Raw genomic sequence first — 15,647 nt, forward strand, 5'->3', positions numbered from 1 at the left:
TGAGAACCAAAGTGAGGCTGAGAGAGAGTGACAGAATGGGAGAATAACATCTGAGGAATCTGGAAAAGAAAACAGACTAGGGACAAGTGCAAGGACTGCCCAAGCCACACGGGGGCCCAAACTTAGGGAAGGCAGTGTCCTAATTCTATATTGCCACCAGTGTGCACAGATGCTTTTTCCTAAACAGCCTGAAGGTAGGCGCAGAGAAACCAGAATGAAGGCTTGATCCAAAATTATATACCTTAGGGGGATTTTTAGTGGACCTAAGAGTGTCTGATTGTCACCGTGTTGGGGGGTCTTGGATAAGCCAACTAAAATGTCTGGTAGGTAGTTACCGTTGGGTTGGATTTCAAGGGCAATTTAGTGCACAAGTTTTTATCTGAGGAGAAATAAGGCTGGGGATCCCAAGGGGTGAGCCAGCTTAGAGTAGACTTTTTTTTGGCAGAGCCAGTATTCTAATTCTTCAACAGAAAAGTCCAAAGATCAAAGTTAAAGTCAAGGTTGTGAAGCCAAAAATTTAAGGTGGAACAGAGGTGTGCTCAGAAGAAGAACAAGTCAAGAAGGTGAAATGAAATGCTTGAAGGTATCCACAAGTTTGCCCTTAAAAGCAATAGAGTAATGAGGGAGGGGGTAGATTCAGAAGGGAGCCATTAGGCTGGTTTAAAGGGAAGAGGTGGACAGAGAGAAAGATGCAGCTCATCTTTAATGAGGTAAGGAAAGGAGCTGAGGGTCCAAAACCACATGGCAAAAGCCTCAAAAGAGAAGGGGTATTTGAATGCGGACAGCGAACTAAGAGAATGTGGCATCTGCCTTCTGTGCACTTGTTTGTGAGGGTGAGTGGATGTAGGCTTGCTGGCTGGATGGCTGGGTGGTTGGGTTGCAGAGAATGAAGGAAGAAAGAAAGAAATGGAAAGATTGTAAGCATTGGGTGCCTAGCTGGGATTAGAGAAGAGAGATTGACAGTGGACACAGCCAGAGCTGTTACTTTAACTTTCAATTCAGCAGATACTCAAGTGAGCACCTAGTGTGGATAAGGCACAATCACAGGGCCTGGCCCACGGTGAGTCTTGAGTAAATGTTTGTGCACAGAATGAGTGGGTGCTCAGGGATGGACCCTGCATAAGATACCAAGATTAGGAGGACACAGTATTTAAGGATCACAGCCTAGTGGTCTCTGAAAACTTCTTTGCCATTTCACTCTTGGATAAACTGTACATTAAACATGTTTTAACCTGAAAGTGACATTTAAGAGAAAGAGTTGATCTAAGAAGTGTTTTTTGACAGTACTGTTGTTTATATTTTATATTCGTTTGTTCTTGAGTAGTTGTAAGACACTCAGAAATAGTAGCTCGTCTTTTGGGGGTTTTTTTGATAGCAGTCAGGCACAAAGTGCACATATATAAGGCATTCTTATATGCAGATGGAATCATAGAATAATTTATGCAACATCAACATTGACATATTAGGCTTGTTTATGCAAGTGTGATGTCTAAATCTGAGTAATTAGTTTGTGCTTATCAATTTGGCCCCTAAGCATCATACAGTCTAAGTTGTATGAGCCAAAGAATGATTGCAAAGGAAGCTACTGAGTGGGTGATTATTCGTGGGGTGGACTCAGGGACACATCAGATGGTCAACAAAGCAGGAAAGGAACAATCAGTTCACTTGTTTTATAATTGACAACTAACTTCCTCCTCTAAAAGATTTGAGGCCACTTGCAGTAAAAACACATGTGTCCTAGCCAGTAAGTTAAAGAGAAAAGTCAGAAACCCTGTAGAGGAAAGAAGGCTCTATGGGAAAGCCAAGTTGTGGAAAAGAATGGGGTTAGGAAACTGAAGACAAACTGTCTGTGGATCTTCATAGCTTAATTGAGTAGCAACAATCTAAGTAAGATCTGACCAGTTCCTAGGCAAGGCGGCCCAACTCTGAGAAGGAGGAGTGGTAGCTTGGACCCATAGACAAAGACAGATACCACTCGACACACAAGCTTGGCAGTGCTGCTTAACAACCTCCTCAAAAGACACAACGGGGATAGGATAAGTACAGAGTAGAACGGGCGGATACTTGGGGAGCAGAGGTGGGAGGAGGGGGAAACGTAAAGGGTCACTGGATCTTCCTTTGCTTTCCATTGGAGAAACCTTGGTAACAGCAGAATAGAGAAAGGGATGTGTCGAATGCATATGAGCTTAACCCCCCTATGGCGCATGTGTCACAGTGGGCAAGAGATGATACGGGGTCAGTAAATCTGTCCAGGGTGGGTTTGAACACGCTCACGTGTGGGTCTGCACCAAGGAAAGAAGCCAAGACCACCCTCAAGAAACGCTTTCACTTCAAAAACCTAGCAGAATCCCTTTTCAACACCCACCCACCCCCACCAAGGGAGGTGAGAAAATGTCTTCACCTGAAGAGAGAATTTCTCACTTTTCTTAAAATGGCCCCACTGCTGCTTGTATATGCTTGCTTAGGTTTGGAAAGGGAAGAAAATCAAGACACAGGTTATAGAACCTATTTGTAAACTCCAAGTCAGTTTCTTGGTAATCAGAAATTGATTCAATGTAATTCCATAGTCATTTAGTGAATGCAAATATCTTCCAGAACATGGAACTGAAGAGGAATACTGGAAATGAATAAAACAACCCCTCCCTCTCTCTCTCACAGCTTAGTGAGAGTGTATGTCAAAAAGCATATGACAGATGAGTGCGTGTTGAGCTCAAGTTGTCTTAATACTGTGTTATAGAAACGACACCACTCTCTCTGTTTCGTACATGTGATTCGTTTTGTCACTTTTCCGTGAATGATATTTTTATGAAGAGCAAAGTGATGTGTGGGGCTTATTGGAAAGTCATACTAATATGAGTTTCTAATAAAATAAATAACTCCTCTAATAGTGACCCCTAAAGTTAAAAGTACTGTGTGCATTTCTTCAGAAACACCCTGTGAATTTCGTGGGGACAAATCCAAGAGAAGCAACCCCTTGTGCACGGCATTTTCCATAGAACTTTTGCTACTGGGTTGTACCTTTACTCAGGTTAAAAGAAGTGAAAATAGGACAGCCTTGTAGATCTTTTTAAGATATAAAGGGGCCATGGGGATAGCCATGGAACCAAGAATTGGTAAAGTTAAGAAATCATAAAAGTAGGTTTCCCATCCTTTAAAAAAAAAAATTTCTTTCATTCCTTATCATCTCCTGTTCATTTCTTGTCCCTTCCATGTCTTGTTAAGGCATCCCTGTATAGCTGCTTTATATGCTACTGACTTTAAATACGCTTTGTATTACAATATTGATTGCTTTTCCCTCCCTTTAGGAGATGACCTGGCTTCCACCACTTTCTGCTATTCAAACACCTGGCAAAGTAGAACCAAGCAAATTTCCATTTCCCAATAAGGTGAGTGAGATCTTGCATCCCTCAGGAGGAATACGCTCTACTCACACAGAGATTTTAGTGGACAGTGGGTTTTCCCTTGATTGTCTTTTCCTCTGTAAATATTCCTGCCAGAGGCATATGGATCTGATTTTCAAGAATTTGCAAGCATATATTTATTCATCAAAGGGAGAAAAACAAGCTTGCGTACTTTCTGCACAAATATGATGCATCTTATAATTGTCATTTGACCTAAAAAATTTGTGAAGTTGAAATGCACTTTACAATCATTTTATATATTCAATGTAATTGTCTGTCCTGTTTTTTCCTGAAAAGCCGTTATTAATGATGTATTTTAAAATCAATGTCTTAGAATTGAGGACATGTAGTATTTAATTCCTCTTGGATATCTTTTATAAAGCTCAAAATATTTTCTAGAACTTTAAATGAAAAGATTTCCATAAATTTTCTAAGGACAAGCACACATACAAAAATCAGCCGCAAAATATATTTAAATTATACATGAGTCTAATAGGTTTTATTTTTTTAACCATACAACTAACACATAACTACATATTCATTATAAAGGTGAATTATGCAAATAGAAAGAAGAATGTGAAAGTCCCTGGCATCTTTGTCCAGATTTTATTTCTCTACCCAGAGATTACTATCAAGAGTTTGGTGTATACCATTTCAGTCCTTTTCCCTGTGCATTATATACGTATTTGTGCATATGTAGTTTTTAAACTCTTAAATGGTATAGTACTAAAAGCATTTTTTCTGCGTTGATTTTTTTTCCAGTTAGACACAATACATAAATATCGTTGCTAAATATTAACATCACAACTTTCTAAAGTGAATTATTGAAATATTTGTTCATTATACTTATCACAATTCCATTCTAAGAGATGATTTTTATTTCCTTTAGCAAAGTATATTTGGAGATCTTTCCAAATGAATATGTAGCGATTTTCTTTATTCTTCTTAATTGCAGCAAAATATTTCATAGTATGCATTTGCTATAATTTATTTAGTCAAGCTGCTTTTGATGGACATTGAGATTGTTTATGGTTTGTTGTTATCACAAACATTGTTACAACAAACACTTTTGTTAATACCTCTTTGTATTCCTGTTGTAGAAAGTCTCTAGTATGGATTCCTAGAATAGGAACTGTGGTGCTGGAGGCGTCAGAAGCCGTATTTACCCTTGACTGTGTTTCAAGAATACTTTTTAATGCATCTGCACAAATGTTTAATATTATCTGATTTTTTATCATCATTTCTGTATGATGGGTGAAAATTTGATATCTCATTGTTTCAATTTGCATTTCTCCAATTACTTCTGAGTCTGAGTGTCGGCTGTTTTTCCTTTGCAACTTACCCATTCATATCCATTGCCACTTTTTAGAAAATGATTTTTAGAAACTCCTTATATTTTATTCATTTGTCTATTATATATGATGTAGCTATTTTCTTATAACTTTAATTTTTATGTCAGATAAAAAATATCTCCCATGTCCCAACATTCTAACCATGTTCTCTATTTTATTCTAATTCTTTTATAGATTTGTTTTTAGGTTTAAAAAAAATTTTTTGTGGATGGTGTAACATAAGATTCTAGCTTTATTTTTTCAATGGTTAGTAAATTATTATAATACTATTAATGAATTAACCCATTTTCCCCCACTGGTTTGAAATGTCACCTGTGTCAACAATTAAATTTCTCACAGATACAGGGATTTGTTTCAGGACTTTCTATTCTGCTTTTTCAGTATATTTATCTAATTCTTTCCCAGTAACTGATTGTTTAAATCAGATTAAACTGATTGAAACAAATTGTTTAAAATCAACAAACTTTGTCTGTAAAGGATCAGAGAGTAAATAGTTTAGGCTTTGCAGACAATACCTAGATGAATGAATGTGACTATACTCAAAATTTTATTTACAGGAACAGGTGGTGGCACAATATATAAAGACCTCGTACAACTCACTGATATAAAGATAACTCATTTTAAGAATAGGCAAAAGATTTAAATAGACATTTCTCCAAAGAAGATCTACAAATGGCTAATAAGCATATGAAAAAACACTATCACTATTACTAATCATTAGGAAAATGCAAATCAAAACCACAATGAGATAATGCTTCATACCTACTTAAATGGCTAAAATCAAGGACAAACAATAATAAGTGTTAGCAAGAGTGTAGGGGGGCTGGCCCCGTGGCTTAGCGGTTAAGCGCGCGCGCTCCGCTGCGGGCGACCTGGGTTTGGATCCCGGGCGCCCACCGACGCACCGCTTCTCCGGCCATGCTGAGGCTGTGTCCCACATGCAGCAACTGGAAGGATGTGCAGCTATGACATACAACTATCTACTGGGGCTTTGGGGGAAAATAAATAAATAAATAAAATCTTTAAAAAAAAGAGTGTGGGAAATTGGAACCCTGATGTCAGTTGCTGGTAGGATCATAAAATAGTACAGCCTCTTTGAAAAATATTTCAGCATTAACTCAAAAGGTTAAACATTGCATTACCACATGACCCAGCAGTTCCACTCCTGGGTATATACCCAAAAGAATTGAAAACATGTCTACAATAAAACTTGTACACACATGTTCACAGCAGCATTATTCATAACAGCTGAAAAGTGGAAATGACATAAATGTCCCTCAACTGTTGGATGGATACACAAAATGTGATATATCCTTACAATGGAATATTATTTAGGCATAAAGAGGAATGAAGTGCTGACACAGGCTACAACATGGATGAACCTTGAAAACATTATGCTAAGTGAAAGTGAAAGAAACCAGTCACAAAAGACCACATATTATGTGATTTCATATATTTGAGTTGTCCAGAATAGGCAAATATAAAGACAGAAAATAGATTAGTGGTGCTTACAGCTTGGGGGTGGGGAGTTGAGGTTGGGTGACAGCTAAGTGTAAAGGATTTCTTGTTGAGGTGATGACAGTGTTCTAAAATTCATTATGGTGATCAACTCTGAATATGCTAAAAACCATTAAATTGTTTAAAAAAACAAAACAGAGGGTGGGCTGTATTTGGCCTATGGGCTGTGGTTGGCTAACTCCTGGTTTAAATTATTGGTGAGTTTTTGGCGTATTTATAGTATGTGGTCGGGCAAATCCTCTTCTTTGTTATTTTCCCAAAGTCCTGCCTATTGTACATTTTTCTCTTCCAAGTCAATTTAAGAATCATCTTGATGACCTGTTGCTCCTTAAAAAATTTCTCTTAGAATTTTGTTTGGAATTTAATTGTGTTTCTGACTTAATTTAAGGAAGTATATCCATCTGACAATGTTGTCTTCCTGTCTAGGAATTTGGAATATCGCTTCACTATTTTTTATGTTTTCTTTTGTGTCCTTTAGTAAACATACTTTTTTCATGTGTCTTTCATATTGCTTCTTGGTTTATTCTTAGATATTTAAAGATATTTGCTTATTTTTCTATTTGCATGAGCTTTTTTTAGTTTTTATGTTTTCTAATTAGTCATTGATGGTGTGAAGGAAATTTACTGGGTCTTGTGTATCTGCTTACTGAACTCCTTTTGGTTCTGGTAGATTTTTTTGGTGGGCTTATATTTTTCAAGTGAGGGAAACCAGAATGAATAGCAGTAAAATACATAATGTGTTAGATGATAATATACGCTGAAGAAAAATAAATCAGGAAAGGAGATTAATGAATTCTGATGGTGAATGGAAAAAGATGAATGTTAAACAGAGAGCTTAAGAAAGACCTTCCTGAGGAGGTGACATTTGAGCAACTCCCTGAAGGAAATGAGGGAGCAGGTCATGCAGACAACTAGAGAAAGAGAATTCCAAGTGGATGGAAGGAAAGTGAAAGCTCCCTGAGGCAGGAGCATGCCTAGATGCTAGAGGAACAGCAAGGCCAGGGGGGCCAAGGCCGAGTGAACCGGCCAATGACACAAGAGGAAAATGCAGACTCACATTATGCAGGAACTGTAGGGCCACTGAAAGGACTTGGGGTTTTTACTCTGAGGGTTTTTACTTGCCCCGAGTGAATTGAGAAGCCATTAAAGAGTTTTACAAATAGCAAGTTTGTTCCACTTTATTCTTATTGTGTCATCTAAAACCTATACATCTTTGCCTTATTCATGGCATTAATGAGGATGATTCCAAAGTGTTATCAGTGAGTATAATAATTGCTTGTCCTATGTCCAGCTGAGGTAGCTTTCTTTTATTCCTAGCTTTCTGAACATTTCAAGGGTTTAAATTTTCTTTTCATTTTTAAAAATTAAAGTATAATTTGCAAACAGTAAGATTTACCCTTTTTAGTATCCTGCAAGTTTTGACAAATACAAAAGCTCCTGAGACCACCACAGTCAAGATATAAAAGCATTCCATCACCACCCAAAATTCCCCCTTGACCCTTTATGGGCAACCCTTTCCCATACCCACAGTCCCTGGGAATCGCTGATCTATTTTCCAGAGTAACATATAAATGGAACAGGTTTGCATTTAGTTAAATAGTTTATTCAGCATTTATTGAGATGTTCATGGGTTTTTTTTAATCTGTTAATGCATAAAGTTACATTAATAAATTGGTTTTTTAGCCATTTATACATCCCTGTGATTAATTTCCTTAATTATGGTATATTGCTCATTTAATACACCTTTGGACTTAATATGCCAGTATTCAATTTAGGAATTTTACCATTATGTTATTAAGTGAACTTGAGCTGGTTATCTTCTTGTTTTGTTTTTTTTTTGTGAGGAAGCTCAGCCCTGAGCTAACATCTGCCAATCCTTCCTCTTTTTGCTGAGGAAGACTGGCCCTGGGCTAACATCCGTGCCCATCTTCCTCCACCCTACATGGGACGCTGCCACATGGCTTGACAAGCGGTGCGTCGGTGCGCGCCCGGGATCTGAACCGGCGAGCCCCGGGCTGCCGCAGCGGAGTGCGCACAGCTAACTGCTTGCGCCACCGAGCCAGCCCCGAGCTGGTTATCTTTTTATGTATGCTTGTTCAGTTTCAATATCAGGAATATAATAGCCTCTTATAATGAATTCATTAGCTTTCTACCTTTTTCTGTGTTCTAGGACAGTTTATATAACATACTCATTTTCCCTTCCTTAACAATAAGATGTAACTCATCCATAAAACTTCTGTACATGGAGTTTTCTTTTAAGAGTAAATCTTTTACTGTATTTTCATTTTCTTCTATGCTATTGGCTTATTCAGATTTTCTACCTCTTCTTAATTTAATTTTGGTCATTACTGTTTTCTTTGAAAATCTTCCACTTAGCTATATTTTCAAATATAATGGTATTATATGTATATAATAAAATCTTATTTTTTAATCCCTTCCTTTCTCCTACTTAATGTTGTTTAATTGTATCTTCTCCTTTTTTCTGTGATTATATGTGCTAAAAGTCTTGTTGGTGTTAAAAAAAAAACAATATTATTGATCAAATCCACTATTCTTTTGGCTTTCATTTTTATTAATTTTTGCTTTTCTATTTGTTATTTTTCCTTTGCTTTTATTTCTATTTATTTCTAGTTGTTAGTCTAGAAAAAGAATTTATTTTCAGTTTTCCTTGTTTCCGTGAGATATACTAAAGGCATCTTGTTAGTGGAATCTACACCAGAACCCATCTGGACCTCCCGGGCTTCTACAGGGCAAAGCTGAGAAGGTGTAAAATGGTACTGAGTTGCCAAAAGATAATCTGGCACCTTGGGTTCTTACATTTTACCCAGTCTAAGAGTCTCTATCATTTGGGGAATTTAACTGATTTGCCTTGGTTGGGATTACAGATATATTTGGGCCTGTTCCTGCCATTTGATGTTGTGCGTTTTTTTAGCCATAATGTTCCTTTTGTTACTTTCCATCCTTATGTTGGGTTAATTCACCTTTCTTTCTTCCTTTTTTTACCCTTTAGAATTTTCAAACATATATGTAATATTCTGTTTTGTCTTTAATCCTTTCACTTCTCTCTCTGTTTCTTCACTCCTTAGGTGATCTCATCTAGGCCTGTTGCTGTAAATGCTCTGCGTGCTGAGCCAAAGACTCCTAAATTTGTATCTCTAGCACCTTTTCCCTCCCCTAGACACCATACTTGTATTTCTGCTTACTTATTTCAACATCTCCACTTGGATATCTAGTAAACGGCTCAAGCTCGACATATCACATGCCCCACAAACCTCCCATCCTAATATTTCTCAGTAAGCGGCTCCTCATTTTTGCAGTTGGCTCAGGCCAAAAGCCGTGGAGTCCTCTGTATTCGTTTTTTAGGGCAGCGATAACAAAGTACGCAAACCTGGTGACTGAAAATCAAAGGAGTTTATTCTTTCACATTTCTGGTGGCTACAAGTCTGAAATCCAGGTGTCAGCAGGTCCGTGCTCCCTCTGAAGGCTCTAGGGAAGAATCCTTCCTGGCCTCTTCCTAGCTTCTGATGACTGTCAGCTGCCTGTCACATTCCTTGGCTTGTAGTTGCATCACTCCAGTTTCTGCCTCTGCATTCACATGGCCATCTTCCCTCTCTGTGTCTCTATGTCTAAATCTCCCTCCTCTTATAAAGACAGCAGTCATTGGATTTGGGGCCCACCCTAATCTGTTCATCTTAACTTTGTTTTACCTGCAAAGACCTTATATTCATATAAGGTCAAATTCACAGATTCTGAGTGGACATGAGCTTTTGGGGGACACTATTCAACCCAGTACCCATCCTTGACTCTTCTCTTTCTCTCATACCACATATCCAGCCCATCATTAAATTGTATCTACCCTACTTTCAGAATATATCCTGAATCCAAGTGCTCCCCCCTCACCATCTCAGCTACCACCTTGGTCAAAACCACCGTCACCTCTTGCATTAATTATTGCAGTGGCTTCCTAACTGGTCTCCGTGTTTCTACACCTGCTCCACCTCCCACTCTATTCCAAGCCATCATCACATCGAGCTTGGACTGTTACGGTTCTCCACCTTTCACTCTAGCCTCTACTACACAGTGTGTTCTTCACACAGTAGCCTCAATAATACTTTTAAAACAAATCACATCTTGTCACTCTTGTATTCAAAACCATCCAATGGCATCCTGCCACACAAAATACAGTGCAGAATCCTTACAATTTTTGCACATAATCTGGCCAAAATTAAGGTTTGACCAGAATATAATCAAATAAGCATTTTTGTTATATAAACATATCCAAGGTATAAGTATAATTTCTGGTATAATTGAGCACACATACCGAGGCATATTTATTTGGTTGTGACTTTTCCCAAAAGGATTGTACAGATTTGTTTTGTTGAATGTAAATAGTTAAGTTTAAGCAATAACTTAACTCCTGAAGTGAAATTGAGACCTCAGATCATTAGTACAAAAAAATTCATTTTTTCAAGGCAGAAAGAAAGTTACAAGTATCTTGTTTTCCACCCAAAAGGATACATTATTAGCTATCATATAGGGCACAGAATTTCAGACTTAAATGAAAAAATATGTCTTATTTAGGACTACTATAGGATTTGTATGGAGCTATTTTACCACTAGATGTTTTTGCCCATGCCAGAGAAAGAAAGAATAAGTGATTTTACAAAGTGTAGGAACATTGCATGATTTTTATAACACTTTTCTTTCAAAAAGCTCACAAGAAGTACTATTAATTTGTCTTATACAAATGAAATAAGACTAGTTTAGTGTCCTATTTCTGCTGTAACAAATTACCACAAACTTAGTGACTTAAGACAACACAAATATGTTATCTTGCAACTCTGGAAGTCAGAAGTCTGAAATCAGTCTCTCTGAGCTAGAATCAAGGTGCTGGCAGGGCTGCACTCCTTGTGAAGGCTCTAGGGGAGACTTCTTTTTCTTGCCTTTCTCAGCTCCTTCTATTAAGAAGCTGCCCTTCTTAATAGGGTCGTGGACCTCCTCACTCTGACTCCCTTGTCACTTCTCCTCCTTGACTCTCCTGCCTCCTTTCCCTTATAAGGACCTTTGTGATTATGTTGGGCCTACCTGGATAATCCAGGATAATCTTCCTTCTCAAAATCATTAACTTAATCACATCTGCAAAGTCCCTTTTGCCGTGAGAGGTACCATATTCACAAGGTCCGGGAATTGGGATACAGACATCTTTGGGGGAGCCCTTATGCTGCCTACTTCTAAGACTGTCATTAATTTTCCCACATAGTATACCTCTTTTAACCTGTATCTCAACTAGTCTTCTGACAGCTGGAGGCTTGCAGTTCATTAATTAGATTATTAATGTTTGAGATTATCACTGTTCCTAGTGTATAGGAGCTAGAATTGTTTATGGAGCTTGAGGGGACAAAATCTCCAAAATGACTAATAAACAAATGCAATTAATCTCATTTTTAAGATTAAAGGGGCAATTTGACCTCACAAGGAAAGTCGATTCCTTCTGAGTTACCACTACCACTAAATTAATTAACTAAATACTTCCGAGAATTTCCTTAATTTGTCTGGGTATTGAAGGACATAATATATAGTAAAGTCAATTGATACTGAACTTGGATTTTTTTTCTGTTCTCTGAAGACTTAATTTGGAGTTACAGTTCCCTAGACAAACACTACCAGACGTGTCTGCCTCATTCTTCAAATCTCAAAAGTAATTGAATTTGGTAAAGAAAAGAATGCATGCCATTATCAGTATTTCAACCAAGAAAAAAAAAAAGAGTTTGCTTTGCCCTTTTCTCTTCATTTCTATAGCAGTCTCATAAGTTTTGAAATGCAAATAAAGAACTCAAAATTGTAGGACTTTTTCCATCCTCAGAGGGCGTATGTGCAAACATATGGCATTTCACCAACATTTCATGTGGCAATGGATGCTGAATCTGGGGGGATCAGACTTGATTTGGAACTATTCTTGCTGATCAGTTTTTAAAGCATTATCTAGAAGAATTCTAGCATCGTTACAGAAATGAGACTCCTATTGCCTTTCTCTTTATACGCTAGAAGGAGAATGAAAGCCAGCAAGTGTGAAGGAAAGTGCGTTGCAGTTGGAAAGTTCATTATACATATCCATTTTTGGGTTCCTAGCATGCTTCAAAAACTACCACAAAATGTTTGGACTAAACCTCTATGTTTAGCATTACCTCAAAATAAACATTTCAATTAATTGTAAATTAGATTATTTCAACCGTTTCAAGCTTTATAGAAAGGACTGAGAAGAAGGTGATTTGTGGGGGTGAAGGGAGACCAAACCAAATCAGGTAGTTCTTTTTCTTATAGTAATTAGCTTTATGTGGGGGGTCTGGGAATAAGAGATGACGCATTTCCGTTTCTTGCCTGCTGTAATTCCAATGATGGATTCATAGACAAGCAAGGAGAGATATGAGTGGAACAGTCCTCAAGTGGTTCCAAAAGGCCATTTTTAAGTAATGCCCTCACGGTATAAGTACCGTCCTCCGTTAGCAGCATGGCTTAAGAACTGCTGTATTTTATTGACCTAAGATGCGTATTTTTTCACATTTTAAGTTCCCTAAAATCAGGATTTGTTTGACAGTTGATGACATCTTACAATTAATTGGCAGCAATTTTCTTTTGTAGTAGTACATGAGATAATGCAGCCTCATGCAATTTTGGTGGCGTGCTACATTTGATGAAATATAATATTATCATTTTCTTCGAAGGGCTTTCTCAGATACCAGTGTGCTTGGTTATTTCTGTCTTCAGCAAAATGATTTGTACAAACTTTACTTCCCTGCTAAATACCACATTTAAAGAAGTTTTAGCATTCCCATGTACCAAACAATAGTTTAGGTGTTGGAAATTCGGGATTTAAAGTTGGAGAAGAATAAATTCCCACCTGTAGATATTTGTCTAAGTAACCAGAAGTGATTCTCCCCTTTGTGTACGTGACTGTCAAAATGACACACACTTGATGAATGACACTGGCAAACCAAAAGCAGTAGATTAACCTTAGAAATGCCCTGTTGTAGGATTACAGGCAACTTTTTTTTTATACTTTCTTGTTTTTCTGAATTTTCTTTAATGAATAGATATTGCTTTGTTTGTTTAAATAGTAAATGCTGCTTAATAAGATGGAGCTGTCCTTGGGTCAAAACAATAATAATAGTAGCATTCTTTTTATGATATTTATTTTCAAATTGTATACTTTAAATATGTGCAGTTTATGTTATATTATTTTTACTTCAATAAAGCTATTTAAAAAAAAATAGTCATAGTTGAAAAGATAATTCCTGTAATGGAAGTATGACACAGTACAGTGAAAACAAAGAAAACAAATAAGTTCTTCTGAGATTCAGAAAGATTTCAAAGAGCAGGTAACCCTTGAGCTTCTTTGTGCCGAACCTTAAAGGAAGAATGAAGTTTGTCAGGCAGAAAACAGAAAATGGCAGGACAGTCATTCCAAGGAGAGAGGATAAGGAAAGGATACAGAGGCTTGAAGCTCTCTTGCGTAGCAGTCATGACATCCCTCTCAGCCTTGGGTTACAATAATCTGCACACACGTCATCTCCACTACCAACTCGCTGGTCTCCCAGGTCCTGTAGGCAGGGATTTTGTACACTCACTTCTGTAACCCACAAGGAGGCTAACAGAGAACCTTGCAGGCCTGGTAGAGTGCTCCCAGAAGAGGCTAAAATGAAAATGCGCGGATGGGGTTAGTGACTCCCCGGTTAGTCTACTTATGGAAAACATTCGCAAGGGGAGAGAAGGCCTTTGAGACAAAAACTAAAGGTGTCTGGGTGTCCGGGTGTCTAGATATCTGGATGGGGTGACAACAGACACAAAAATGGGAATGACTTCAATGCCTGGGCTCTTTGGAGCAAGGAACGTTTGTCTCCCTCTGCTCTGAACCCAGCTGGCGATGGCTCAGTGAAGGATGAAGGCTCTGCACACTCTCTGGAGGCCACAGAGTTTGCAGCTGGCTGAGTAGGGCAGTCCTCCTTCACGAAGCAGCAGCCACAGGCCCTGTCGCTGGCCAACAGAGACCTAATCGGAATGAGGACAGTGCCCTGTGTACCTAAACTCTAGAGGAGCCTCCTAAGGTGACTCACGCCCTCCACCAGCCAACTGGTTACACGCTGGCCAATGTCAGTAAGAATGACAATGGGACATCATTCTTACCCACGGAGTGGCACGGTCTGCAAACACTGGGGTCAGAGTCAATATTTTTGAGCTAACATTTGTTGGTTCATGCACCACCCAGAAGACATCGGCTAGAAACATGAGATTACATATTAGGAACAAAGTCTTTACTTTATTTTTGTCTCTCCTACAGCAGAATTCTATGGTGATTTTTTTAATCAGTGCTTTAACCATTTTCTGCCTCTCTTCACTCCTCACACAAAATAGAAAATAATTGTCATTACACAGATGTTTAGTTAAAATTTGAAGTTTTCTATCTAAAAAATACACGATCTTGCAGTGTGTGTTTATAATTCAGGTTATCTCTAAGCTCATTTTTGGTTCTCTACTCAAGAGTCTATGGTCAATAGTCATCACTGGGGTTTTAGGATGTCTAAACTGCATGGAGAAATAAAATATTTTATTTCCCAGTAGTATCAGAAACAATCATACAAAATTTCTACTGTTTTTTTTGTTGTTGTTGTTAAATGCTGAAAACTATTTCTATTACCATTCTTGTCCATTTGATGATGAGTGGAATCCTCACCTCTCTAGTACAGGACACCTCCAAAAAGCCAAAATCTACAGATGGCTCAGAGGAGTCAACTAAATTGGGCTCAAAGTATTTTTCACCTATCAAAGCTCACACTAATTTATGTTCAGATATAAACTCTAAATTTATTAGAAATAATCGGAAACATACCAATTCATGTGGGGGATTTTTAACTGTGGATATCTTCTTAGTAACAACAACTATCCAAAATCGACCAAAATCATTTTATTTATTTATTTATTTTTATTGAAGTATAATTGACATATAACATTATATTAGTTTTAGGTGTACAACGTAATGATTTGATATTTGTATATATTGCACAAAATCATTTTTGAGGATTATGTTTTAGCTCATCATTTCAGGGACAATATTTCATCTTAATACACTGTTTCTAAAAACTGAATCTCAGGTTGGAAGTTGATCTTGTTCTTGACCTTCAGATGAATAGCTCATTATTACCAATATTAACAGTCAGGGCATTTGTGTATGACTCAGTCTGCTGAATAGAGTGGGAATCCCTTCCCTTCCCACCAACCCTTACCCACCAGTCTGGGTTGTTTCATACTGTCCCAGTGGAATTCCTTTTAAAACATACATTATTCCATGGATTTGAATATGCAACAAGCCATGTTAAATGAG

General features: G+C 37.7%; 1 protein-coding gene across 2 annotated transcripts in view; it reads left to right on the forward strand.

Annotated features, from left to right (window-relative positions):
- The window catches only part of AFF3 (ALF transcription elongation factor 3), a 526,951-nt gene that overhangs the window by 326,595 nt on the left and 184,709 nt on the right, over window positions 1-15,647 (forward strand). For both annotated transcript variants that reach the window (XM_058534464.1, XM_058534465.1), the window contains exon 6: window positions 3,306-3,386. In XM_058534464.1, the coding sequence (XP_058390447.1) occupies window positions 3,306-3,386 (81 nt within the window). The remainder of the gene's footprint in view (window positions 1-3,305; window positions 3,387-15,647) is intronic.

The sequence above is a fragment of the Diceros bicornis genome, chromosome 40, assembly GCF_020826845.1.
Source record: "Diceros bicornis minor isolate mBicDic1 chromosome 40, mDicBic1.mat.cur, whole genome shotgun sequence".
Taxonomy (NCBI): Eukaryota; Metazoa; Chordata; class Mammalia; order Perissodactyla; family Rhinocerotidae; genus Diceros; species Diceros bicornis.